Source organism: Macaca mulatta, chromosome 13, assembly GCF_049350105.2.
Source record: "Macaca mulatta isolate MMU2019108-1 chromosome 13, T2T-MMU8v2.0, whole genome shotgun sequence".
NCBI classification, from domain to species: Eukaryota; Metazoa; Chordata; class Mammalia; order Primates; family Cercopithecidae; genus Macaca; species Macaca mulatta.
The window spans coordinates 20,606,978-20,632,931 of NC_133418.1; the positions used below are offsets into that span (position 1 = coordinate 20,606,978).

The 25,954-nt window shown below is 37.9% G+C and overlaps 1 protein-coding gene across 6 annotated transcripts in view; it reads right to left on the minus strand.

Annotated features, from left to right (window-relative positions):
* NPHP1 (nephrocystin 1) overlaps positions 1 to 25,954 on the minus strand; it is a 67,755-nt gene that overhangs the window by 18,562 nt on the left and 23,239 nt on the right. For 3 of the 6 annotated variants that reach the window (XM_077958991.1, XM_077958989.1, XM_015113117.3), the window contains 10 exons: positions 23,734 to 23,926; positions 22,399 to 22,500; positions 19,116 to 19,222; positions 18,752 to 18,794; positions 17,115 to 17,199; positions 15,671 to 15,765; positions 14,200 to 14,328; positions 4,178 to 4,252; positions 1,915 to 2,025; positions 720 to 802 (listed from right to left, as the gene is read on the minus strand). In XM_077958991.1, the coding sequence (XP_077815117.1) occupies positions 720 to 802; positions 1,915 to 2,025; positions 4,178 to 4,252; positions 14,200 to 14,328; positions 15,671 to 15,765; positions 17,115 to 17,199; positions 18,752 to 18,794; positions 19,116 to 19,222; positions 22,399 to 22,500; positions 23,734 to 23,926 (1,023 nt within the window). Of the gene's footprint in view, positions 1 to 719; positions 803 to 1,914; positions 2,026 to 4,177; positions 4,253 to 14,199; positions 14,329 to 15,670; positions 15,766 to 17,114; positions 17,203 to 18,751; positions 18,795 to 19,115; positions 19,223 to 22,398; positions 22,501 to 23,733; positions 23,927 to 25,954 lie in introns of all 6 variants that reach the window. The other 3 variants (XM_077958990.1, XM_015113118.2, XM_002799380.3) reach the window with 1 other exon arrangement.

Here is a 25,954-nt window from a genome sequence, read left to right on the forward strand (position 1 = left end):
GAAATGTTAAGAAATCCACCTACAGTTACACGGGTAGAGCTGGGACTGGAGCCCAAAATTTTATAATCCAAATTTGGGATCTTAATCACCATCCTACTGCCTGCCCATTTGTGTCCCTTCTTGAATTTCTTGTTTATATCCTAGATTTAGATCTTTCTTTTCCTCCATTTTAAAATATGGATTATCTTTTTCTCATTCATTTTTGAGAGTTCCTTTTATATTAGGGATAATGGTCTTCTAACTCTTCTGTACACATTGCAGTATTTGCTTCCAGTCTGCCTTTTGATGTTAAAGTTTAAATCATTTACCGTGGTTGCCACTATGATTTCAATGTCCCACCTACAGAGGAAGGGTGGAGACTCACAGAGGACCTCTGGACTCTGGACTTAACTTCCCCACTTTTTGAAGACAACTAGGCTCTGTTTTCGGCATGGTGAAATGTGTTAATACCATAGGAAATTACTGAAAGAATATTCTCAGCAGACAGCTAGTGCAACCATCTTTTAAAATACTTCTTCTCTAGGAGTCATTTCCTCTTCCTTAGGATGAGACTGTGTGTGCTGTTTCCATACACCACCTAAACAACACTCAAGTCAACATTAAAGGCCCTCTCCCCAAAAGTTATTGGCATGCTCACAGAACAAACCTGAGGCATCTAGAGTCTAAAAAGTGAATTGTTACAGAAGTATTCATTCGTTAGGAATATATAGCCAACTTACTTTGCTGGAATAGGAACTCCACTGGCATCAAAAAGTTTAAGAAACACCCAGCCACAACTTAACTCTCCTCTTTCTCCAGTTGACTAGAAAATAAGACAAGTATATGAAATTTAAGGTCTGAACTCATCAAATTTATAAGCACATACCAAGTCCTTTTAAAGGAACAAAATAAGTATTCACCTTTAGAACTAAAAAGTTCTTCACAAGAAAACAAAATGAAACACAGTAGAGTCCCATTTTGCCTGCGGGTCAGATATTAAAGGCAGTATATCAAGTGACAATCATATTTTGTCAAAATTGCTCGCAAAAATCCCTTAAACCAATGATGTGGCAACTGTTGCCACTGTCTCTTGACTGATATAAGCATTTTGTGGAGTGATCTCAAATCACATCAGTACTACATGGGATTATGAACCTTTGTTTCACTGACAGAATGCAGATATTAATCATTCAAGGGCTTTTCTGCTTGGAATTTTACCCCCACCGTCAGTTGCTAGAGGCCCCCAAGGCTTCCTTTGGGGGGCCTGCTCCTTTCCCCAGGCCTACCCCCTCCACAATACATATGGATGAATTTGCCTTAAACAAATGAATGGACAGTGTAATACCATTAATGTAACATCTCTATAATGCTCTCTGGGTTACCATGAGGTCAAGTACCTATACTATACCTATCAAGCTATTATTAGTATGTGGAAACATTTCATTGCTAGCACAGAGCTGCACCCACTGGTTCAGTAGTTTATATGACATAAGTTAACCCAAATTCCTGGTGTTCGCTTTATAAAAGTCACTACTCTGCCAAGTCCCTTAATTAGAAACATTAGTTACAAGGCTAAGTATACTCTGCTCCTGGAGGACAGAGGTGAACCATGGGGCTGGGATGCCAGTGAGCATCTTTTATCACTTTCTGCAAAGTCCCATCCTTTTCGAATTTTTATTCTTTAAAAGCACTGGAGTTCACTCAAGCTATAAATGTGAATAAATACTCTTTTATTTTAAATGCTACGAAAACAAATCAGCACACATAAAATTAGAATCACTAGCATTCTCATTCCTCAAGGGATTAAAATTCTATTATACATAAAGACCCCAAGGATTTCCTTGTCAATAGGCACATTTTTTTTTTAATAGGCACATTTTTTAACCTTCCCTTTTAACTGATACATTAGAAAGCTTTATCTTTCAACAGACATACATTGCGAATATAAGAAATTCCAAGTTCAAATAATATTCCAACATCTGGAGATGCAGAATTGGACCTGATAAAGCAATCACCATCAAGCAAACATGGCAAGATGCGACTAACCTGAAATGATAAAGAAATTACAGTTATTGATTAAAAATAAAAAATGGGAGGAAGGGGGTTTGACATGGTTTGAATAAATGTCCCCACCAAATTTCATGTTGAATTGTAATCATAATGTTGAAGGTGAGGTCTGGTGGGAGGTGTTTGGGTCACGGGGGCAGATCCCTCATGGTCTGGTACTGTCCTCACCATAGTGAGTTTGTTCTCAGGAGATCAGTTTTTTTTAAGTGTGTGGCACCTCCTTCCTCCTTCTTGCTCCTGCACTGTCATGCGAGATGCCTGCTCCCCCTTCACCTTCTGCCATGATTGGAAGCTTCCTGAGGCCTCCCTAGAAGCTGAGCAGATGCCTGCGCCATGCTTCCTGTAGTCTGCAGAACCATGAGCCAATTAAACCTCTTTTCTTTGTAAATTAACCAGCCTGAGGCATTTCTTTATAGCAATGCAAGAACGGCTTAACACAGGGTTTCAGCCCTATTTGTTAGTAAATAATTTATGCCTTTGCATTATAATAAAAGTCTTTTAAGAAAACAAAAAGCAGATGGACTGAATTCATCTGCGCCAATTATTATAAATTTTAAAAATTTAACTTCTCTTTTAAAGGGAAAATACCTTTACCTTCACTTATCCTTTGCTTAGAGTAGAGGCTAATAGTACTGTGCCTAGGTCTCCAGAGGTGTTACAAATAATAGTTTATAGACATTATAAGATATTTATATCAACCACTGTTCTTTGTAAACAGAACAAAAATTCAAGACTTAATACACACATTTGCTCAACTTTCCTGATGTGTGCCTTCTGAATTTTCATTTCTCTTCTCTTTTGCTCATTCAATTCCCTTTCCCCAGACAATCGTATCCCTCCCTTCTTTGCTGTAAAATCTATCCATCCTTCAAGATCTAGTTTCTCTTCTAGAAAACTTTCCCTGAGCCAAAGGACTAGAATTAACTTTACCCTCCTGTGTGCTTCCAAAGCACCTGGAGCTCCAAAACCATTACAATCTGCCTGAGTGGTAGTTACCAACAGTACTCACCCCACACGGCTACTCTGATTAAATAAGGTAAGTATATAAGAGCCTGGCACAGGGCCTAGCACACAGTTAGGGTTCCAAAAATAGACGGTATTGTTTTTCTTCATGTATGTATTTTCCCCTACTAATTTTGCTGGAATAAGAACTCCACTGGCATGAAAACGTTTCCACATGCCTAGGAAAAAATGCTTGCACATAATAGATATTTAATTTCATTCAACACAATAACACATACTCCCAACAGTTCTTCTTTCTACCCCAGGAAAAATATTTTAAAATTCTACCCTAAATACTTCACATATACAGAGATGCAATAACAGAATTGTGAAGTACTGTGCCAAAAGAGAAGCTGTGCTTCTCACCGGAGGAAGGGTGCTAAGAAGATCAAGATGGAATTTTAGGAGGTGTGCTCTCAACAAGTGTAGACAGGCACAGCACACAACTGAGGTGGCTGGCCTCATCCACACCCTGAGTCCTCTCACTGGACCTCCATCTTGCCTTAAGATCTTTTGATGCAATAAGAGGAAAGGTAACTAAGGGTTTTTAGGATGCAGTTATACAAGGGAGTTAGCTGTGGGAAGGAAGTAAATACTGAATTAATGAGACCTTGGAGGTAGATGAAAGTATGTAAAATAAAATATAGACAATTGATATTATAAAAACAACATGAAGACATCCTTGTCCTCCCTACATCTATGCAATGCTGACTTAGTGGTTTAAACCCACCTAACGCCATTCCAGTCTTGACAGTATGTGGGTGTAATGTAGCAGTCCCTTAGGCGTCATCCCTGACTTTATCTGAAGAAAGCACAGCTTTTATTAGCACAGTTGGAAGATTTCATCTTTGAAAAACACCCCACTTCCTAAATGTTATCTTTATGTTTTCATTTTTCATCAAATGAGAATTTTCTAAAAATGAACCCTGAAACTGATTGAATGGGATGATTCATAGGAATTATAACATCGGTGAGTCAGAAACATGAGTAATTTTTATCAATGTCCTCAAAGAACACCAAAGAATATAAAGATTTTTATCTGTCCCCACATATTCTGTGCTATTTATAGAAATATGAATATGTTCTACTTTGAAATGCACTCACTCCACTCATTCAGCAGATTACTTACCTGGGGAGAAAAGGTCCATGTTTTGGGCTTTTTAGATTGCCATGTGGCTCTGACTGTATGAATGTTGCTCAGAACCTGAAATGAGATTTTCCCATTTGAAATCATGCAAAAAGCTCTTTGAAACATCACCACTTCCATGTCCCAAAGAGTTAACAGTGGCTACACTGAGTGAGGAAGATGGCGAGGGGAGAACTTTCACTTTTTACTTCATGCAATTCTGTAATGTTTTTCTTTTTATATCAAGTATGACAAATGAATTCAGAGTTGGACTCCTATGCTAGTAATAAATTATATTAAGTGAATTCCTTAATATCTAAGATAGGTTTACCAGAAAAGTAATTGAAATTTTAGGTAAAAATGGCCTTTTCTTTATCTTATTTATTTACTTGTTTAGAGAGGGAGTCTCGCTCTGTCACCCAGGCTAGAATGCAGTGGCATGATCTTGGCTCACTGCAACCTCCGCCTCCCAGGTACAAGCCATTCTCCTGCCTCAGCCTCCCAAGTAGCTGAGACTACAGGTCCCTGCCACCACGCCTGGCTAATTTTTGTAGCTTTAGTAGAGACGGGGTTTCACCATGTTGGCCAGGATGGTCTCGAACTCCTGACCTGCGGTGATTTGCCTGCCTCGGCCTCCCAAAGTGCTGGGATTATAGGCATTAGCCATCACACCCAGCAAAAAAAAATGGTCTTTTAAAAGAAAAGATGTGACCTGGTTGAGCACAGTAGCTCACAACTGTAATCCCAGCACTTTGGGAGGTTGAGGCAGGTGGATTACATGAATTTGGGAGTTTGAGACCAGCTTGGCCAACATGCTGAAACCCTGACTCTACTAAAAATACAAAAATCAGCTGGGCGTGGTGGTGTGCGCCTGTAATTCCAGCTACTCAGGAGGCTGAGGCATGAGAATCACTGGAACCTGGGAGACAGAGGTTGCAGTGAGCTGGTACCACACCACTGCACTCCACCTGGGCAACAGCGAGATTCAGTCTCAAGAAAAAAAAAAAAAGATGTGACCCATACAAGCATTTCATAGGCAGTTCATTTACTCTGTCACTAAGACAGACAATCCTAAGAGTTCAGATACAGTTATATTTTTTTCCTCAAGATCTCTAGGCCCATAAATTATATTTTTCTTGAAATTCAATCTCTTATAAAATGCTCTATGCAAGAAGTTCACCATAAAATTTACATAAAACAATGAAACACAATGGGAGCAAAAACTTTATGGAATGAAGAATTCAAATGCTAAAATGCTATGGCCAAAATTGACATCTTCCAAAGGAATGGATAATAGGTAATTTTTATTTTAGATGAAAATATTCTAGTATAACACTTCCAAAACAAAGCTTTAAAATAATAATTTAAAATAATCCCAAATGTGTTAAATTAGGTCAAATTCAACTCACTGTATTCCACATCCCCAGTAGTAGGAATATGGGAGTATTTTATGGGTAGCTGGATTGTCTTCCACATTAATAAAATCCCACTTCCTTCAATTACTAATATATATTTGTTTAAACTTTTCCTGAAATTATGTATATTTACCACCCAGACTCTTGGAATACAAACTCCTTGTAATTACTACCTTGTGATTACTGTAAGACAGAATATTATTTATTCTAAGGTTCTTCTTTGTTTTTCAAGAAATGTTTTCTACTTCTAATGGCCAAGAAGTCCTTTGCTATAATCAAAATTGAAATCCTATACTATCTCTGCTTTTATCTTCTCAGTTGGGAGAATCCTAATTTTGAAGTTCAGAATCAAAAGTAACTTCTTCTGTTTGATAATTTTATATCTTTCTTGACATATTGACTCTAAGAACTAAAAAGGACTTAGTCCAACCATCTCATTATGCATTTCAGAAAACTGCAGCCACAGAGGGTGAATGACTGGCTTAGAATCACACTGCTTTCTGTACAAAACCAGACCCAAATAATGAAGAAACGAAGAGTCAAAATAATTTAGAGATATTTTGTTCAGGAAACTGCATTAAAAACACAAGAGGGGCTAGGTGCAGTGGCTCGTGCCTGTAGTCTAACTACTTGGGAGGCTACGGCAGGGAGATTGCTTGAGCTCAGGAGTTTGGGACCAGCTTGGCCAGCATAGTGAAATCTTGTCTCTATTTTTTTTTTTAAAGAAGGTACAAGAATTTCTCAACCAGTTTATGCTTCAACATAGCCATTCTGCTCCATATATGAAGCAATGAAGCAGTGATAGTTAAAAAGACAGAGTAATACTCAAAAGTAAGATGAATATGTCAATGGACCACAAATAGAAGATAGAAGAGTAAGGTGAGACTAAAACCAGAGGTTTCCTGGGCTCTGAGTCCAGAAGAAGCAGGTGGTAGCAAGGGGCTGGATTTGTATGTTATATAGGCTGAAGGTACTCACTCCATAATAGAGAAATAGATACTGCTTTACTGCTGCTGGAAGCCAGTAGGGTTTAAAAAAAAAAAAAAAGTTGCCCCTCCTTCTCATAAAAAGTAGTGAGCCTAAGCAAGCAGGAGGACAAAGACATAGCCATGACACCAGGATCAGAACCATGTCAACAAGTGGGCCTTTTAATGGATCAGTGACATATCTGACATCATCTTAGATTAAGAACTCTAAACTCTACTTCAAGATCTGGTTCTGAACTGGGGTTGGGAGAGGAGAGTGAGGTACTGTTAATAAAAACCACAACACTACTAGATAGAGGGAAAAGGTACTGGAAGAAATAATTGGAGTTGCAAAGGTATTTGAGAAAATAATGGCTGAAAAAAAATCCCCAAATGTGTTAAAAGACATAAACCTATAGAATGAAGAAGCTGAGCAAACCCCAAGCAGGGTAAACCAAAGAAATTCACGCCAGATACACCATAAACTTCTGAAAACTGAACATAATGAAAATACCTTGAAAACAGTAAGAAACAACATTTAGGTTAGCCAACAGGAAAAAAACAATTTGAATGATAATGAATTTCTCATTAGAAGCCATGGAGAACAGAAAGAAATGACACAATAGTTTTCAAGTGTCAAACAAAAATAACTGTCAACTCTGAATTCTCTATCTAATTAAAATATCCTTTTGGAATGAAGAGGAAACAGGGACAACCTCAGATAAAGTCAAAATCTGTCACCAGCAGACCTACCCTAAAAGAATGGTTAAAAGAGATTCTCTAAATAGGACATGATAAAAAGAAGACTCTTAGAACATCAGGAAGAAAGAATAAACAATGGAAATAGTAAAAATATAGGTAAATATTATAGATCTTCTTTCAGGTTTTCCAAATTATGTTTGGTGTTATGTGATAAGATTCTCAATGTATGTAGAGGAAATATTTAAGACAACTATATTAAAAGCTAGGGAAGATAAAGAACTAAAGGAAGGTAAGGTTTATACATCACTCCAACTGGAATGTTAACACTAGTAGACTGCAGTAAGTTACGCATGTATAAAACTAATACCTAGAGCAACCACTAAGGAATCTAGCCAAAAAGATACACTCATCAACACTACAGATAATTCAGAATGGAGTTCGAAAAAATGTTCAAGTCGGGCAGGTGTGGTGGCTCACAATTGTAATCTCAGCACTTTGGGAGGCCGAGGCAGGTGGATTACCTTACGTCAGTAGTTCAAGACTAGCCTGGCCAACACGGTGAAACCCCATCTCTACTAACAATACAAAAAATTAGCTGCGTATGGTAGCAAGTGCCTGTAATCTCAATGACTAGAGAGGGTGAGGCAGGAGAAGTGCTTAAACCCAGGAGGCAGAGGTTGCTGTGAACTGAGATTGCGCCATTGCACTCCAGCCTGGGTGACAAAAGCAAAACTCCGTCTCAAAAAAAAAAAAAATGCTCAAGTAACACTCAGCAAGTGATAGGTTTGGCTGTATCCCCACCCAAATCTCATCTTGAATTGTAACTCCCACAATTTTCACATGTCATGGGAGAACTCAGTGGGGGGTGACTGAATTATGGGGATGGGTCTTTCCTGCACTGTTCTTGTGATAGTGAATGACTCTCACGAGATCTGATGATTTTAAAACTGGGAGTTTTCCCTGCACAAGCTCTCTTCTCTTGTCTGCCACCATATGAGATGTGCCATTCACCTTCCACCATGATTGTGAGGCCTCCTCAGACACGTGGAACTGTAAGTCCAATAAACCTCTTTCTTTTGTAAATTGCCCAGTCTCAGGTATGTCTTTATCAGCAGTATGAGAATGAACTAATACAGTAAATTGGTACCAGGAGTAGGGTGTTGATGAAAAGATATTCAAAAATGTGGAAGCAACTTTGGAACTGGGTAACAGGCAGAGGCTAGAACAGTTTGGAGGGCTCAGAAGAAGACAGGAAAATGTGGGAAAGTTTGGAATCTCCTAGAGACTTGTTGAATGGCTTTTTGACAAAAATGCTAATAGTGATATGAACAATAAGGTCCAGGCTGAGGTAGTCTCCAACGGAGATGAGGAACTTGTTGAGCACTGGAGAAAAGGTGACTCTTGTTATGTTTTAGTGAAGAGACCGGTGGCATTTTGCCCCTGCCCTAGAGATCTGTAGAACTTCGAACTTGAGAGAGATGATTTAGGGTATCTGTTGGAAGAAATTTCTAAGCAGCAAAGCACTCAAGAGATGACTTGGGTGCTGTTAAAGGCATTCAGTTTCACCAGGCAGGTGGAGCGTACAAAGGTTTGGAAAGTTTGCAGCCTGACAATGCGATAGAAAAGAAAATCACATTTTCTGAGGAGAAATTCAAGCCGGCTGGCAGAAATTTGCATAGGTAATGAGGAGCCAAATGTTACTCCCCAACACAATGTGAATAATGTCTCCAGAGGATGTCAGAGGTCTTCACGGCAGCCCCTCCCATCACAGGTCAGGAGGCCTAGGAGGCAAAAAGGGTTTCATGGGCCAGGCCCAGAGTCCCCATGCTGTGTGTAGTCTAGGGACTTGGTGCCCTATGTCCCAGCCACTCCAGCTGTGACTAAAAGCAGCCAAGATACAGCTCAGGCTGTGGCTTCAGAGGGTGCAAGCCCCAACCCTTGGCAGCTTCCACATGGTGTTGAGCCTTCAGGTGCCCAGAAGTTAAGAATTGAGGTTTGGGAACCTCTGCCTTGATTTCAAGAGGATATATGATATGTCTGAATGTCAAGGCATAAGTTTGCTTCAGGGGTGGGGCTCTCATGGAGAACCTCTGCTAGGGCAGTGAAAAAGGAAAAGGTAGTGTTGGAGCCCCCTCACACAGAGTCCCTACTGGGGCACCACCTAGTGGAGCTGTGAGAAGAGGGCCACTGTCCTCCAGACCCCAGAACAGTAGCGCCACTGACAGCTTGCACCGTGCTGCTACAAAAGCCATAGACACTCAGCGCCAGTCCATGAAAGCAGCCAGGAGTGGGGCTATACCCTGCAAAACAACAGGGGCTGAGCTGCCTAAGACCATGTGAACCCACCTCTTACATGAGTGTGACCTGGATGTGAGACATAGAGTCAAAGGAGATCATTTTGGAGCTTTAAGATTTGACTGGCTGGATTTCGGACTTGCATGGGGCCTGCTGCCCCTTTGTTTTGGCCAGTTTATCCCATTTGGAATGGCTGCATTTACCCAATGCCTGTACCTCCATTGTATCTGGGAAGTAACTAGCTTGCTTTTGATTTTACAGGCTCATAAGCAGAACGGACTTGCCTTGTCTTGGATGAGATGTTGGGACTGTGAACTTTGAGTTAATACTGAAATGAGTTAAGACTTTGGGGGACTGTTGAGAAGGCATGATAGGTTTTGAAATGTGAGGACATGAGATTTGGGAGGGACCAGGGGAGCAATGATATGCTTTGGCTGTGTCCCCACTCAAATCTCATCTTGACTTGTAACTCCCTCAATTCTCACATGTCATGGGAGGAAATCAGTAGGAGGTGACTGAATTATGGGGGCAGGTCTTTCTTTCTTTTCTTTTTTTTTTTTTTTTTTTTTTTTTAGACAGAGTCTTGGTCTGTAGCCCTGTAGTCCAGGCTGGAGTGTAGTGACGTGATCTTGGCTCACTGCAACCTCCACCTCCTGGGTCCCAGTTCAAGCAATTCTCCTGCCTCAGCCTCCTGAGTAGCTGGGATTATAGGCACATGCCACCATGGGGGCAGGTCTTTCTTGCACTGTTCTCATGATGATGAATGACTCTCATGAGATCTGATGGTTTTAAAAATGGGAGCTTTCCCTGCACAAGCTCTCTTCTCTTGTCTGCCGCCATGTGAGATGTGCCTTTCACCTTCTGCCATGATTGTGAGACCTCCTCAGCCATGTGGAACTGTAAGTCCAATAAACCTTTCTTTTGTAAATTGCCCTGTCTTGGGTACGTCTTTATCAGCAGTGTGAGAACAAACTAATACAGAAAGATAGGAAAAAGAAAAGAGACAAACAAAAAAGACAGAAAACAAAGAGAAAAAAATAAATCAGTAGACTAAAGGCTTGAGGCTCCTCTCCAGTGTCTGCCTGCTTCTGAATGCTCTGCAGTGCCTTCAGGTAGTTGCTTTTTATTTTGCCCAGAGTTTACAGTTGCTATCTCTGGGTGGGGTGGTCCAAGAGAAGCTGACTCAAACATTACTGGAAGTTGTGTCTCATTAGTTAGTTTTAGCAATAATGCCTTTGGTTGTGTGCGTGTGTGTGTGTGTGTGTGTGTGTGCATGTTTTGGTTTTTGGGTTTTTTTTTTTTTGACACAGAGTCTCACTGTCGCCAGGCTGGAGTGCAGTGGTGCAATCTTGGCTCACTGTAACCTCTGCCTCCTGGGTGCAAGTGATTCTCCTGCCTCAGCCTCCCAAGTAGCCGGGACTACAGGTACACACCACCACGTCCAGCTAATTTTTGTATTTTCAGTAGCGACGGGGTTCCATAATGTTGGCCAGGATGGTCTCAATCTCTTGACCTTGTGCTCCACCCGCCTCAGCCTCCCAAAGTGCTGGGATTATAGGCGTGAGCCACCACGCCCAGCCCAATGCTTTTCATTTATAACTAGGTTTAGATTTAGAAGCACTCCTACATAAGCAGCATGAGTATCTGTGCAGCTATTAAATATGTTCCATAACTCTCGATTTGGAAATCTCACATAAATTTCTTTCATGAAGTAAATTTCATTATTTTGATATATTATTCAAAATAAAATTCCATTCCTTTTTATGTTCTTATATAAGAGAACATGGAGAGGTACAGGAAAAAGTATCAAACCAGATGTATGAAACAGAAAGCATTTCAGCTCTTGGTCACTGAGGACACCTACTGGCTCCTTTGTGGCAGTGATTTTGTGCAGAAAGTATTATAGAAGTGAGGGAAGATCACCATCATAATAGAAGTTCATTTATTTACCCCAAGTTCAGATGAAATAAAGGCACTTTCTTCATGCTGGGGGTTTGCAGTATACTCAGCCTGAGCAAAACCAAGCTCATGTCAACTCCTCCAAACCTGGTCCTCTTCCAGTGTTCCCCATCTCATTGAATGTTGCCACCACCCATCCAGATGTGGAAGTCAGAGACTAGGTATCATGCCTGTATCTCATTCCCCCTCTTTCCTGCATATCCAATCCATCACCAAGTTTTGTTGATTTTTACACCCAAATATCTTTATCCACATCTCTCATCTCCACCTCTACCTCTCTAAGTTAACATCACCACCTCTTATCCAGACACTCTTTGAAAGCACCTACTATGTTCTTTCTATGTATTACATCATTCTGATAACTTCCCTTACATTAACTCATTCAATCTCACATTGACCGTTATCAGCTCAAGCAGCACTGTCTTCTCAGGAAGGCGCTTTGACTGTAGATTTGAGAATTCTTTTCTAATGTAAGCATCTAGTGCTATAAATGTCCCTCCAAGCAATGCTTTAGCTAACATCCCACAAATTATGATATGTTGCATCTTCATTTTTTGTTCATTTCAAAATGTTTTCTAATTTCCCATGAAATTTGCTTTTAACCCTTTGATTATTTAGAAGAATTTAAATTTCCAAGTATTTAAGTATTTTCCCATTTATTTTTCTGTTACTGATTTCAAATTTAATTCCATGTGATCAAGGACCGTATATTATATGATTCTAATTATTTTAAATTTGTCTAGGTTTGTTTTCTGACCCAGGACTGTCTATCTTGGTGATTATTCCATATGTACTTAAGATAATGTGTATTTTACTATTTTGAGGTAAAGTGTCATGTGAATATCAATCTAATCCAGTTTGTTGATATGTTATACAGTTCTCTTACATCCTTACTAATTTTCTGTCTGCTTGTCCTATATTACCGAGAGAGAAGTGTTAAATTCTCCAACTATAATGGAGGCCCCAACTATAATTGTGACTTTGCCGATTTCTCTTTTCAGTTCTAACCATTTTTATTTCATGTACGTTAAATGACGGATGTTAGGTATGTACCAACTTAGGATTACTATGTCTTCTTGGTGAACCATCTCTTTTATCGCCATGTAGTGCCTGGAGTCTACTTTGTCTGATATTAATATCTTTTGAATGGTATATCTTTTCCCATCCTTTTCTTTTAAGCCACCTATAGCATAATATTTAAGGTGGGCTTCTTATATGTAACATATAGGTCAGTCTCTCTCACTGTGGTTTTCATTTGCATTGCCCTGATGGCTTCTTACATGTTGAGTATCTTTTTTTACTTCTAGTGGTTTTTGAGACTTCTTTTTTGAAGAGGCTATTCAAGTCTTTTGTCCCTTTAGAAAACTGAGTTATCTTTTTATTTTTTGGATATCTTTGACTTGTTTCTGGTCTTAGGAAACAAGTGTTCAGTATTTCACTGTTAAGTATGATAATGCTAGTTTTAGGTTTTTTCTTGTTGCATTTTATCAATTTGAGAAATCTCCCTTCTATTCCTAGTTTGTAGAAAATTTTTCAAAAATCATAAATGGGTGTTGAAATGTGTCAAATGCTTTTTCCTTATCTCTTAAGATGATCATATGATTTTTCTTATGGCAAATTATAATGATTGATTTTCAAATGTTAAATGTGACTACTCAGGCAAGTACATTTGAATTTCTGAAATAAACCCCAATTGGTCATGATATAATGTTCTTTTTATATATTGCTAGACTCAATTTAATAATATTTTGTTTAGAATTTTACTTTCTATATTTATGAAGGATACTATCTGGTAATTTTCCTTTCTTGTAATGTCTTGTCATATTTTGGGGTCATGTTTTTTCTGGCCTTATGAAATAAGTTGGGAAGCATTTCTCCTTCATCTGTTCCTTGGAAGAATTTGTATCAGATTGGTATTATTTCTCCTTTAAATGTTTGAAGAGATTCACAAGTGAAGCCACCTAGGCCTGAAGTTTTCTTTGTGGGAAGATTTTTTTTAAATTATAGGTTTAATTTCTTTAACTGAGGTTCTTCACATTTTCTATTTCTTCTTATGCCAGTTTCAGTAAATTATGGTTCTCCAGGAATTGATTTATTTCATCAATGTTATCAAATTTACTGGTATAAAGCTGTTTATAGTATCTCCTTACTGGCCTCTTAACGTCTGAAGGATCTGTGATAATGTCTCTATTTCCGTATCAGATGTTAATAGTTTGTTTTCTTTTACTTTTTAAAAAATGTCTTGATAGTCTCACTATGCAGCTTTCAGTTTTATTAATGTTTTCAAAGAATCAACTTTTGTCTTTTTTTAAATTTTCTCTTTGGTTCATCTGTTTTCTATTTCATTAATTTCTACTCTCATCTGTATTACTTCCTACTTTCTACTTTCTTCAGGTTTAACTCACTCTTCTTTTTCTAGCCTCTTGATTTGCTAGTTTAGATCACTGACTTTAAATCTTTTATCTTTTTTTCTAATATATGCAATTAAAACTATAAATTTCCATCTAAGTACTGTTTAACCTGTATCTCATTTAAAAAATGAATTTTTTAAAGAGTCATTCAAACTTTTCTTTGGTACTAGGTAAAAAATACTCTCTTAGGAACTGGGGAGGAGTTGAATGGAAAAGAATCTAAGGAAATGTTTCTCCATAATCCTAGTATGAATTGATTTACTTCTCAGTAAGCTTACCTTATTACCATCAAATAGACAGAGGCGTACATGTCTGCTGAGAACCTGTATGCTCATTCCTGGAAGAGGAATCATTTTACAGCTCCATAATGTCAGAATCAATGAAATACGACTTGGTCTTGACCTAATCTAAAAGAAAAATTAGTTATAAAAGAGTTTATTTTTATGATTTCTAACACAAATCTGTCTTTTGTAAATTCAGCTTACGAAAATGTATACAGAATTTTTAAAAAAGAAAAAAATTTACACATATACAATAAAAGTTTCAATAAAATTAAATAAAAGTTCATTGAAAACTAAAATCAGTCATTTTAGGTAAATTTTTCATAGAGTTACATTTGAAATATTTGCATTTTTCTTAAATACTTAAAAACTGTGATGAAAGGAACAATAAATATTAGCAGGTAAAATGTATATGATCTGACTATAGAATCACTGTATTCCAGTCCCCAGGTTCACTCCCACAGAATGTGGGTAAGTGCAGAAGGCTAACACAGCATAAAACCAATGCCACCTGGTATTAAGATTATCCCACTATTTTTTATTCCAAGCAATTATCTACATTGTTCCTTAGTTTCTTAATAGGTGTTTTAACAGAGAGAATGCACTATTTGATATATTTATTCAGATCTACTTCATAGGTATAATTCAGATTATGAGTAAATAAATTGGTATTCTGATTTTTTATTTTTTAAGAACAGCTTCAATTAAACTTTACATTCTGCTTTATAGTCATAAGCCTTTTCATTTACATAACTTAGATTGGGACTAGTGGCTCACACCTGTAATCCTAGCACTTTGGGAGGGAGAAGAGGGCAGATTGCTTGAGCTCAGGAGTTTGAGACCAGCCTGGCAACGAGGCAAAACCCATCTTTACCAAAAATACAAAAATTACCTGGGCATGGTGTGTAGGCTGGTGGCCCCAGCTACTCAGGAGGCTGAAGTGGGAGGGTCGCTTGAGCCCAGGAGTTTGAGGTTACAGTGAGCCATGATCACACCACTGCACTCCAGCCTGGGTGACAGAGGGAGACCGGTCTCAAAAATACTACTACTACTGCTACTACTATAAATGATAATACTGGCTAACATCTACTGAGTTCTTTTCATATGCCAGGCATTATTCAAAACCCTTCACACACATAATTTTCAAAATAACTCTATGTTGGAAGCATTACTATTACTCCATTTTTACAGATGAAGAAATTGAGGCAAAGAGTGATTAAGATAGAAATCTAGTATTATTTCCTTTCTAACAATGAGAGAAGAATGCAATGGAGAAGAGAAACAAGATAAAGTCAAGGTAGCAAGTCCAAATTCTGCCTTAGTTATAAAAATATCACTATTTCAAAATTATCAGAGAATCAATTTTTTTTTTGTTTTTCATAATGCATTAGTCAATTAACATGTTGTCTACTTGCAACTATGACAAAATCTGGAAGAGTTACAGTTTACTGATAGTAACTATACTTACAGTGCCTTCTGTAGCATCCCACATCAGATCTCTGAAGGCCAGTTGTGAAGGCATGAGCTCTGGTTGTAGGAAGTAACTTGCTCGAAATTGATTCCCTGAAAAAATCATTTTTTCTTAATTTTCTTACAAAGAAAAACTCAAAATCAAAAATCCATAATGTTATGCTATGAACTAGAGTACAGGCACTTCCAAAATGCCACTCTGCTTACTAAGAACTTGCTTTCCAAAATAGGAGCACCAATATAGACTTATGCATAAAAACAACAGCATGAAACTTACAGATACAAACACATAAAAGATCATTTAAAAGTACCTTTAAGAAAGACTTTTAGGCCAATAATATGCCCCATGATGACAATGATTTATTCAAATATTTCTGTAAAATGCAGAAATCTATAAGCACTTTTTGGAGACTTTAGAAAAAATACATAGTCATTAGTTTTACTTCTTAACACAAAAGCATTTTATGCTCTTCTTCCATGCTTTAGTCATGAATAATACTTATAATAACATCATTTATCCATTCAAGAAATAATTTTTGAGTTTCTACTCTTGCCAGATACTACACCAGGTTCTAGATATACAAAGATAAACCAGAGATATGTCCCCTGCCCTCCATAGTTTACAGTTGAATGGGAGAACATTTTTTTTTTAGAAAATAAGTAGACAGGCAAATAAATAAAATAATTATTAGAGGACTTAGAGCTATAAAGGTGTTCACATGAATGGGAGTAGGGGAAACCCACATTACTCAAGGAAGGCATCTCTGGGAAGGCAGAATTTACCCTGAGACCTGAAGGATGAGAAGATGGGAATTTAGGGAGTGCTGCGAAGAATCTTCCCAGCAGACGCAACTTCAAAGCAGCCCTTCCATGACAGCTCAACAACACAGGGTATACAGGACACTCCTTGTCCCCCAGCATGATTCCTCTTTAAAATGAGCTTATAGACAGAAGTTGCCAAGTACAGGGAAAGCCAAGAATGAGTAAGCAAAATGAAAATTCCAAATGGAGATAATTCTTTGGAAAAGTCTTGCTTGGAAGATCAGAGAAAAGGAGGTTTTGGCTAGAATTCGATAGGATTCAAGGGGCTGATCCTTAAAGGTGGGAGGAATTAGGTGTGCTGATATCACAGATAAGGGAATGAACCAGTGAGGGGAAGGTGGGTCAGCTAAAGACAAAGGAAAGGACTGAAAATTAAAGGAGTCACATTTTTTAAAAAAAAGAAAGCAGCTGGAACCCAGAGCACTGGTAAACACGCTGGCCTCTGATAGGATCAGGGATCTTTCCTCACTGTCATGGGAAGGATGAGGAAAAGATGAGCATCAAAGAGCTGTGAGACTCAACATCTTCTTCAACAATGTGTTTTGCCTGTGATAGAAAAATTAGACGTGGATCTTGACTGCATTGCTGAAAGAGTGCAGTGGCTGATAGGCACGCGTTACCTTCCTCCAGAAGCTGCGAGAGTGTGGAAGGCCTGAACCCTGCAGGAATAGCTCCCATCGTGGTTAACACATCAACAGTGTTTATCTGCTGAAGATAGTAACATCAAAATGGATTTGTTTTCAGTCATGTTTCCGCATCTCTATAATACTTTCTCTTTATCACTAGAGTAACTATAACCCAAAAAAGAAAAATATAAACATACGGACTTTAGTGGAAGAATAATACAACTTGGCTCCAAATTCCTGAGAGGATGCCATCACAGCACCCTGGCCTCTCCTAAGGACCTAAGCCCCATACGGTGCCCAGCATGCAGAGCTCTGTGTTCCGGAGCGGCTGCTTCAAGTACACCCTTATCAAAACGTCCCTGCTCCTGTCCTGCTCCACCCTGCGCTTCCATTTCACAGGTAAGTTAATGTCTATTGGCAAATCATACGAGCTGAAGAATTAATGGATTCTTTTCATATATACAAAACACACAACTCATAGACACACACCCTCACACATACAAGCATGTACTTATACGTAACAAGTAAAGAAAAAGGTCAGGAAGGATACTTACTAAATTGTTAATGGTGACTACTTATGAGTTTGAGGAGGAGAATTTTCATTTGGCTATATAATTTTTTTTTTTTTTTTTTTTTGAGATGGAGTCTCACTCTGTTGCCCAGGCTGGAGTATAGTGGCGTATTCTCGGCTCACTGCAACCTCTGTCTCCCAGGTTCAAGCAATTCTGCCTCAGCCTCTCCAGGAGCTGGGACTACAGGCATGCGCTACCACGCCCAGCTAATTTTTGTATTTTTAGTCGAGGCAAGGTTTCCCATGTTGACCAGGTTGGTATTGAACTCTTGACCCCAGGTGATCCACCTGCCTTGGCCTCCCAAAGTGCTGGGATTACAGGCATGAGCCTCTGTGCCCGGCCTGTAATTTTTTTTTTAATGACAGAATTATAGATCATTTCTTCCTTTAAAAAAATTTAATTAATTACTTTTTTTTTTTTTTAGACAGGGTCTTGCTCTGTCACTCATGCTCTGGAGTGCAGTGGCACAATCACAGCTCACTATAGCCTTGACTTCCCAAGCTCATGCAATCCTCCCGCCTCAGCCTCCCGAGTAGCTAAGACTACAGGCACAAGCCACCACACCCGGCTAATTTTTCTTATTTTTTTGTAGGATAGGGTCTCATTATGTTGCTCAAGCTGGTCTTGAATTCCTGGCCTCAAGTGATCCTCCGGCTTCAGCTTCCCAAAATGTTGGGATTACCAGTGTGAGTCACCATGCCTGGCCAATTTCTTACTTTTTCTTAAAGCCTTTCAGGATTTTTCAAATCGTAATTAAAATTTAACATCTGTTTCCACTCAAATGATAGGGAAGCAGGACCAATGAGAATGTTTCCAAGCCCTCAAGTGACACTATGAGTAAGATTATCTATTCTTTTTATACAAAAAAATCTAATAAGAAATGTTATTTGGAGCACAAGCTTAGAAACCAGAAAGAAATATACATCCTCTGCTCTGTACATTCCATGTCCTGAACCCCGTTTCAGATCCATTGCTATCTTCCACAGTCTCCATCCTGTTTCGCATCAGAGCTATTAGGTAACAAAACAAGACATCATTAATAAGACAGAAGATACCCACCTCTGAGATTGCTTTTTGAACAGCACTCCAGTGGGAATCAGTTCTGGGGAGACAAAATAGCAAAGTGAGTCAGGTCAGGTTATGCCTATTCACTCAATTGGGGAACTTCTTTAATCACAGTTTATAACCATCAGTATGTTTTGAAAACCTAACAGTTTCCAGATGAAAAAAAGGTAGAACTAAATGTATTAAAAATAATTACAAAATTAAAATAGTAATGATCTTTAAGCAGACAATAGTATGGAAAGTTCTCCAGGTACAAGTTGTCTCCATTTCAAGAAAGTATTGAATTATTTATAACAGTAAAAATTAACAAATAAAATGTTTCCTAAACCTACTTTGATATCCTTTCCCACTTTTGTACCTTTGCTTAACTTCTGCTCCATCTGCTGTTTCATCCACCACCTCTACATCTTCTTCACTGCCCTCTTCAATTGATTCTTGGCCTTCTTCTTCTTCTTCACTATAAGGCTAAAAAGACATTGAAATGTGAAGTGCTTTTTAACTAATGCAAAAAACAACCAATAAAAATACCAGTACTGCCACCTAAACCTCCAGTAAAAACGAAAACAAGCTTTTCTGTTTAAAAAGAAAAACCAAAAGCGTTAGTACTTTTAGAAAACCTCGAGCATAGACGGGAATTTAGTATATATGATAAAACTCAGTGGGAAATAAATTTTCAACACACGGTTAATAACTTCGCTATTTCAAAAAATAACAGCTGAGATAGACAGCGAGTTTAATCAAAATAAATTCCAGATGGAATTTACTCAAATAAAAAATAAAAGAAGTAAAGATAAAAATAAAAGAAATATAAAAGCATTAGAAGAAAACAATCTAGAGATGGGGAAGCCCTTTCCAATAGTGATACCAAAATCAAGAATCGTAAGTGGAAACACTGACAGATTTAGCTATGTAAGAAATAAACATGAGCTAAAGTCAACAAAGAAAATATGTAACACATAACTTAAGCATATCCTGAGGGGAAAAAAAGAAAATAGCTCACACAAATATCTAAGGATTAATATCCTTATTATTAAAATATTATAAAAGCTCTTAGAAATCAATGAAAGAGTTTTTTAAATCCCTTAGAAAAAAATATCCAAAAGAACTGAAAAGGTACCAACACATAAAAATGATAAGCACTCAAGTTGATGGAAATCTCAAATACCCTGACTTGATCATTACCCAGTCCATAGAAGTAAAAAGTACTCACACAAATACAAAAATACTATGCATCAATAAAGAAAACCGAAAGGGCCATTCGCAAAGAAGATATACAAATGGTCATAAAGCATATGAGATGATGCTTAACCTCATTAGGAGTACAGTAAATGCACATAAAACCACTAATGACACTTTTTTTGTTGGTCATATTGGCAAAAATTTTAAAGACTGATAACAGCCATCACTGGCAAATGTGTGAGGAAACAGCACTCTCTGATTGTTAGAGGTGGGATAATCGGGCAAGTGTGCAAAGATGCACGCAGACTTGATGACAACACAAGTTGCCGGTTGGCTACCACCTATTCCCCACCTCCTCTTTCAAACAAAATCCCTGATTTAACAATGATCCAGTTAAAAGACTACATTTTCCAAGACTTCCTTGCAGCTAAGTATTGCCAGAGAACTAAATGCTGGACAATGAGCAACAATTGAAAGTTTTCTGTGTAACTTCCAAGAAACCTTTTTAAAAAGGCAGCAGCTTATGTCTTTTGACTTATTTCCTCTTTTGCTCCTTGGAATCCTTAAAAGATCCAGCAGCTGACTTAAAACTAAAGAGATAACTCTAGGAAAAGCAGCCTCACATCAGAAACAGGATAAAATACTGGATAGGATCTTAACCAATTCTTGATTGCCTTTCTCCACACTTTTACGCTTGAGAAAAATACACTTCTACCTTATTTAAGCTACTTTTTTGGGGGATCTTTCTGTAACTGGCAGCGGATGCTAATCCCATGTTCTTTGCAACGTAATCGATAGTGATTATAAGTTGGAAACAACTTAAATGACCATCTAAATGAGATTAGAAGACTTGCTGCCGTTGAAAAAGATGATCTAGACCTGCCCTATGTAATACAATAGCCCTTTGGCCACGTGTAGCTAGTGAGCTCTTGAAATTAGTCCAAACTGAGAAGTGCTGTAAATGTAAAACACACACTGGATTTTGAACTTAATGTTGAAAGAACAAAATGACTCCATATTTTAAAATATTGATTATATGTCAAAATAGTATTTTTGATATACTGGATAATATAAAATATATTATTAAAAATAATTCTACCTGTTTCTTTTTACTTTTTAAAAATGTGTGTAATGAAAAATATATGTTTGTTCTTTGTCACTGGTTCCCAGCACAGAGCTCCCAAAATCTTTGGAATTTCCTGAATGATAGAAGTATGTTTTCTTATTCATCAGGAGTCCCTTTCAGTCACTCCTGAGTTTATGCTAATGAGGTTAACTCTAGGTGGGCACCTAAACAGCTTCAGGAAGGGGACAGGTTACCAGTAAAACCAACCCAGGTATTAAAGGTTAGAACTTTCAGCCCCACCCTCCAACCTTCGAAGAGGGGAGAGGAGCTGGAGACTGAGTTAATCACCAATTGCTAATTATTTAGCTAATACGACTAATGAAACCTCCAGAAAAACCCCTAAATGATGGGGTTCCAGGAGCTTCCAGGATGGTGAACACAGCAAGGTGCTGGGAAGGTGGAAGGCCCAGAGAGGGCATGCCGGCCACCCCCCACCAATACCTCACTCTATGGCTGTTCCTGAGTTGTATCCTTTTATAATAAACTGGTAAATGCAAGGAAAGCGTTTTCCTGAGTTCTGTGAATTATTCTAGTAAATTACTGAACCCCTCAGGTGAGGGTGTTGGAACTGGTGAATGTATAGCCAGTCAGTCAGAACTATGGGTGGTTCCTGGGACTTGTGACTGGCAACGGAAGTGGGCAGCAGTCTTGTGAGACTGAGCCTTTAACCTGTGGGGGTCTGTGCTAGCTCCAGGCATTAGCATCAGAATGGAATTGAATTGCTGACACTGGTTGGTGTAGAAGAACTGATGTAGTAACACATATGGTGTCAGAGAAAAACCACATACTTGGTTTAAGAAGTGGTGTCAGCAAAAAGATATCTCAATATGGCTACTGAAAAATTTAAATTACATGTGTGGTTTGCATCATAGGTTTATTGGACGGTGCTGATCCAGACAGAAATCTACATATCTTGGCACAGAAAATGACCATGTTATTTTATGAAACAAGAAAATATAAGCTAGGAACACACATGTATAGTATGTTCACATTTTAGTAAGGGGATCATGTATTTGTGGAAGTTAACACAAAGTTAACTGTGGTTATGTTTCACAATAAACAATAGAGACCTAGTATTTGTTATGATCAGCATTAATCCACAAAGCATCCCCTCACTGTGAGATCACGCTCCAGGGCTCAAATGCCTAAGAGCACTTCACAGGTCCCCAGGACCATTAACACACGATGTTTTCCCCAGGTCCTGTCCCTCCAAAATTAAAGCAAATTCTATATCTCAAGTCATTCACTAGTCAACTGACAAAAGAACACAGCTAAATGTTTTATTAAAAGTGAAAAAAAAAAGTCTTAGAAAAGGAAAGCATAAACCAAGACTAACCTCTAGGTAGGTTCTGGGAACGAGACCTTCATTTCCTTTGGCATCCTTAGCTATCCACCAACCATCAGGTTTTTTTTCAATTACAAGGAGAATTTCCCCTTTCTTAAAGCAAAACAAAACATTTTAAATAAAATTCAATAATCATGAGTCTATATCATTACCAATGATTCAAAATAAGTGCTGAAAAAAGGCAACTTTTTTTAATCCAATATTTATCAAAAGCTTCCCTATCACCCAACCCCTATGTATTCTGCCTAACTCACCTAAAACCATAAATGTGACATCATTTAATGGATCATTCCTTTTGGTTACCTATCATACACTTGAACCATTTATGCAAATGGGAACCATTTTTCACAATCATTTTTAAGGTCCCAAACTTACTCCAAAAGTTCAATTACTGTGTAAAATATGTTTTAATGTTGTAATATCTCTGGAAAAGTGTCTTTCAGAAGCAGCACATACATTCCCAAAGAAACTCAATTCCATTAAAGTTAAACCCTATACTTGAGCAAAGATAGTCTTTACTGAATGCAATTACCCACTTAATTCACCAGATATGTTTTGAATAACACTCGCTCATTTATAAAAATAAAGTATCTTTGAAGACAAAAGCATTTCCACCCCTGAGGACACTACAAAAGCAAACACTTTCTTAAAATACACATTATTGTCTAACATTGATGCCATTTTCCAGAAGAATTTGAAAAAAAAATCAATAAATTAAACCATATAATTATTTGCATAATATTCTTACGTATTTTATTATTAATCAGTTACTAAACTTTGAAGTTTAATATAAGAACCAAAATTCATATATTCACTTAAATTTCTTTGACTCATTTCTCTAGCAAAAAACACAGGCTCAAAATCACAACTTCAAAAATCACAACTTTATTGTTCTGTCCCACCTGCCACTTGTTTATGCCCAGGCCAAGAAAGTATGGACGCAAGCCCCTCTCACATCTAAGCTAACAGGAAAGACTGCTACAAAACGGCAGGAAGTGCTCCCTTCTACCTCCACCTATGGACATTGCCTAACTCACTTGAATGAATTTATACATGTGACATTCAACAACAAATTATAAAATTTTACGCCTAAGTTAGGAATTCTCAACATTAAAGCCATTTTCAAAAACCTATTTAGAGGAGGTAACTTTAGTAACACAATCTCATATTACTACTGCTTGTAAATCATAATTATAACTTATTTAAATAGAACATTAAAAAACTTCACTTTAAGAATCTGTAATACAGGTGTACAGGCAGAGTTTTCTTATTCTGTTCGGTATGGACATTGATCCTTAGGTTAGGTTTCAGTCTTATTCTACCTACCTTAAATGTAAGATCTCCAGCTTGCTGAGCAGTGAAATCTCCAACAGCGATGTATTCTTCACCGGTTGATGGTTTGTGATATTCATTTTCCTCTTTCTCTTCCTCTTCCTCCTCTGTATCTTCTTCCTCCTCACCACTGTCTTCACTTTCTTCACTTTCACTTTCTTCCTCTTGTTCAGTAGGTGCCCCAACTCTACAAAAAGTGTTTCTGAGTAGGACTTCTTGAAATAATATATAAGAACAGACCAGCTATGAGCATTAATTCTAAATGTACATGAATATCCCATATTTGAAGCTGGCAAATAAAAGAAATAAGGGAAAATACAATGAACAGTTTCTACCAGCTAGCTAAGAAGGTGTGCCTGGAGAGACTGAGGCAGAGAGGGAGCTGAGTCAGGTATGTGAGATGGCAGGGCATTACTGGACTTGAGGCCAGGAGACTCGAATTCAAGTCTTGGATTCGTCCATTAAGCAAATGCTGTTCAAGCATTATTATGAAGTACTTAGAGCACAGGCTCTGCTAAATTTAAATTCTGGCTCTATTCCCTCTTTGCTGGATGACCTTGAGTAGGCTTCTTTTAAGCTCTTCATTTCTCATTGGTAAAGTGGAGATAATAATAGAACCTGCCTCCTAAGGTTGTCATGAGGATTAAGATGAGTTACTACTTGCAAAGTGTTTAGAACAGTGCTTGCCCATAGCAAGCTTTCCATAAAAGTCAGTTATGACAATGACACTGATGCTGTAGGTCAATTTCCGTGTCAGAGAGACACACAGTGGACACAAAGGTAAACCAGACATGATTCTCCATCCTCAAGGAGCTTGCAATGAGACAATCTAGAAAATGGAGAATTATAAAATAGTGCAATAGGTACTAGAGTAGAGGTATACACAGGATACTAAGAAATCAGTCACACAAGAGGGACACCTAACCCAGGCTGCATGAATGGGAATCATAAAAGGCTTTAATTAGGTCTTGGGAAATGATATGGAATTAATCAGGTAAAATGGGAGTAGAAAGGAAGGGCAGGGAGAGCAGAAAGGAGATTTGAGATTAGGAAAAGTCAAGTAGCTCATGAATGGCAGGGCAAGGCTTGAGGAAAATGAGTGAGTTGAGGCTGAAAAGAAGTATGCAGAATGTAGCCCAGGTGAGCTTTACCTTTAAAGTCGTCCCTAAAAATGAGTAGGGGAAGGACATGATATGATTCCCACTTTAGAAAGGAGACAAAGCTACAATGTGGGGAACAGATTAGAAGAAGGGCTAAAGGTGAGGGTGGTTGTTGAAAGTGAGAAGTGACAACACTATGAACTAAGAAAACAACATAGGGATGAAGAGAAAGGAGGTGAATAGGAGGGTGAGGAAGAGAGAAATGCCAAAATAACATTAGCTTGGGCATGTCACTAAATCTTTCTTTTATTTATTCACTCAACGTTCAGCAAAGTTTAAATTTTGGGGGGCACCTACTGTGTGACAGACACTATGAGCTTGGGCTATAACAATGAACAAATCCAAGATCTTTGCCCTCCTGAAGCTTACATCAGAGAAGCTTGTCTTTAAAATGGGAAAACAATACTTAGACTAATGCAAATGAACATCATTAACTATAAAACTAGTCAAACATAAGATTTGCTCTGGAATAAAAAGGAGTATTAGCTTAACTTTGTTTAAAATAATGGTAGGACACTCTTATACCACAGTGATCTGAAACATAAACAGGGATGTAACAACCATTTTTATACCACAAGAATAAAAAAATCCATAAAATGTCATATTGATTTTCAATGTGTGTCTTTCCTTCTTTAGGAGTTATTTTGTACATATTTTATATGGGTCAATTATTCTAAAATGTTGCTAAAAATAATGTGAACTTGATACGCTTTTTCTCCTTCATTAATGTAGTGCATTTCAATGATTGATTTTTTAAAGTTAAGTCAACCTTACATTCTAGAACAAGTTCCACTTGGTCATGATGTATTACCCTTTTGAAATGCCTCTAGATTTTACTTGCTAACATTTTATACTGAGTTTGTGCATCTGTTCATGAGGGCCTTGTAATTTTCTTCTAGTGTTCTTGTCAGGTTTTGATATCTGTGCTATTGAAAGCTTATAAAATGATTTGAAAGTGTTTCTTCTTTGTCTGTTCTCTAGAACGATTTTGTAATATTGGTACTATTTCTTTCTTAAATGTTTATGATAAATTCACCAGTAAAGCTACCTGAGAG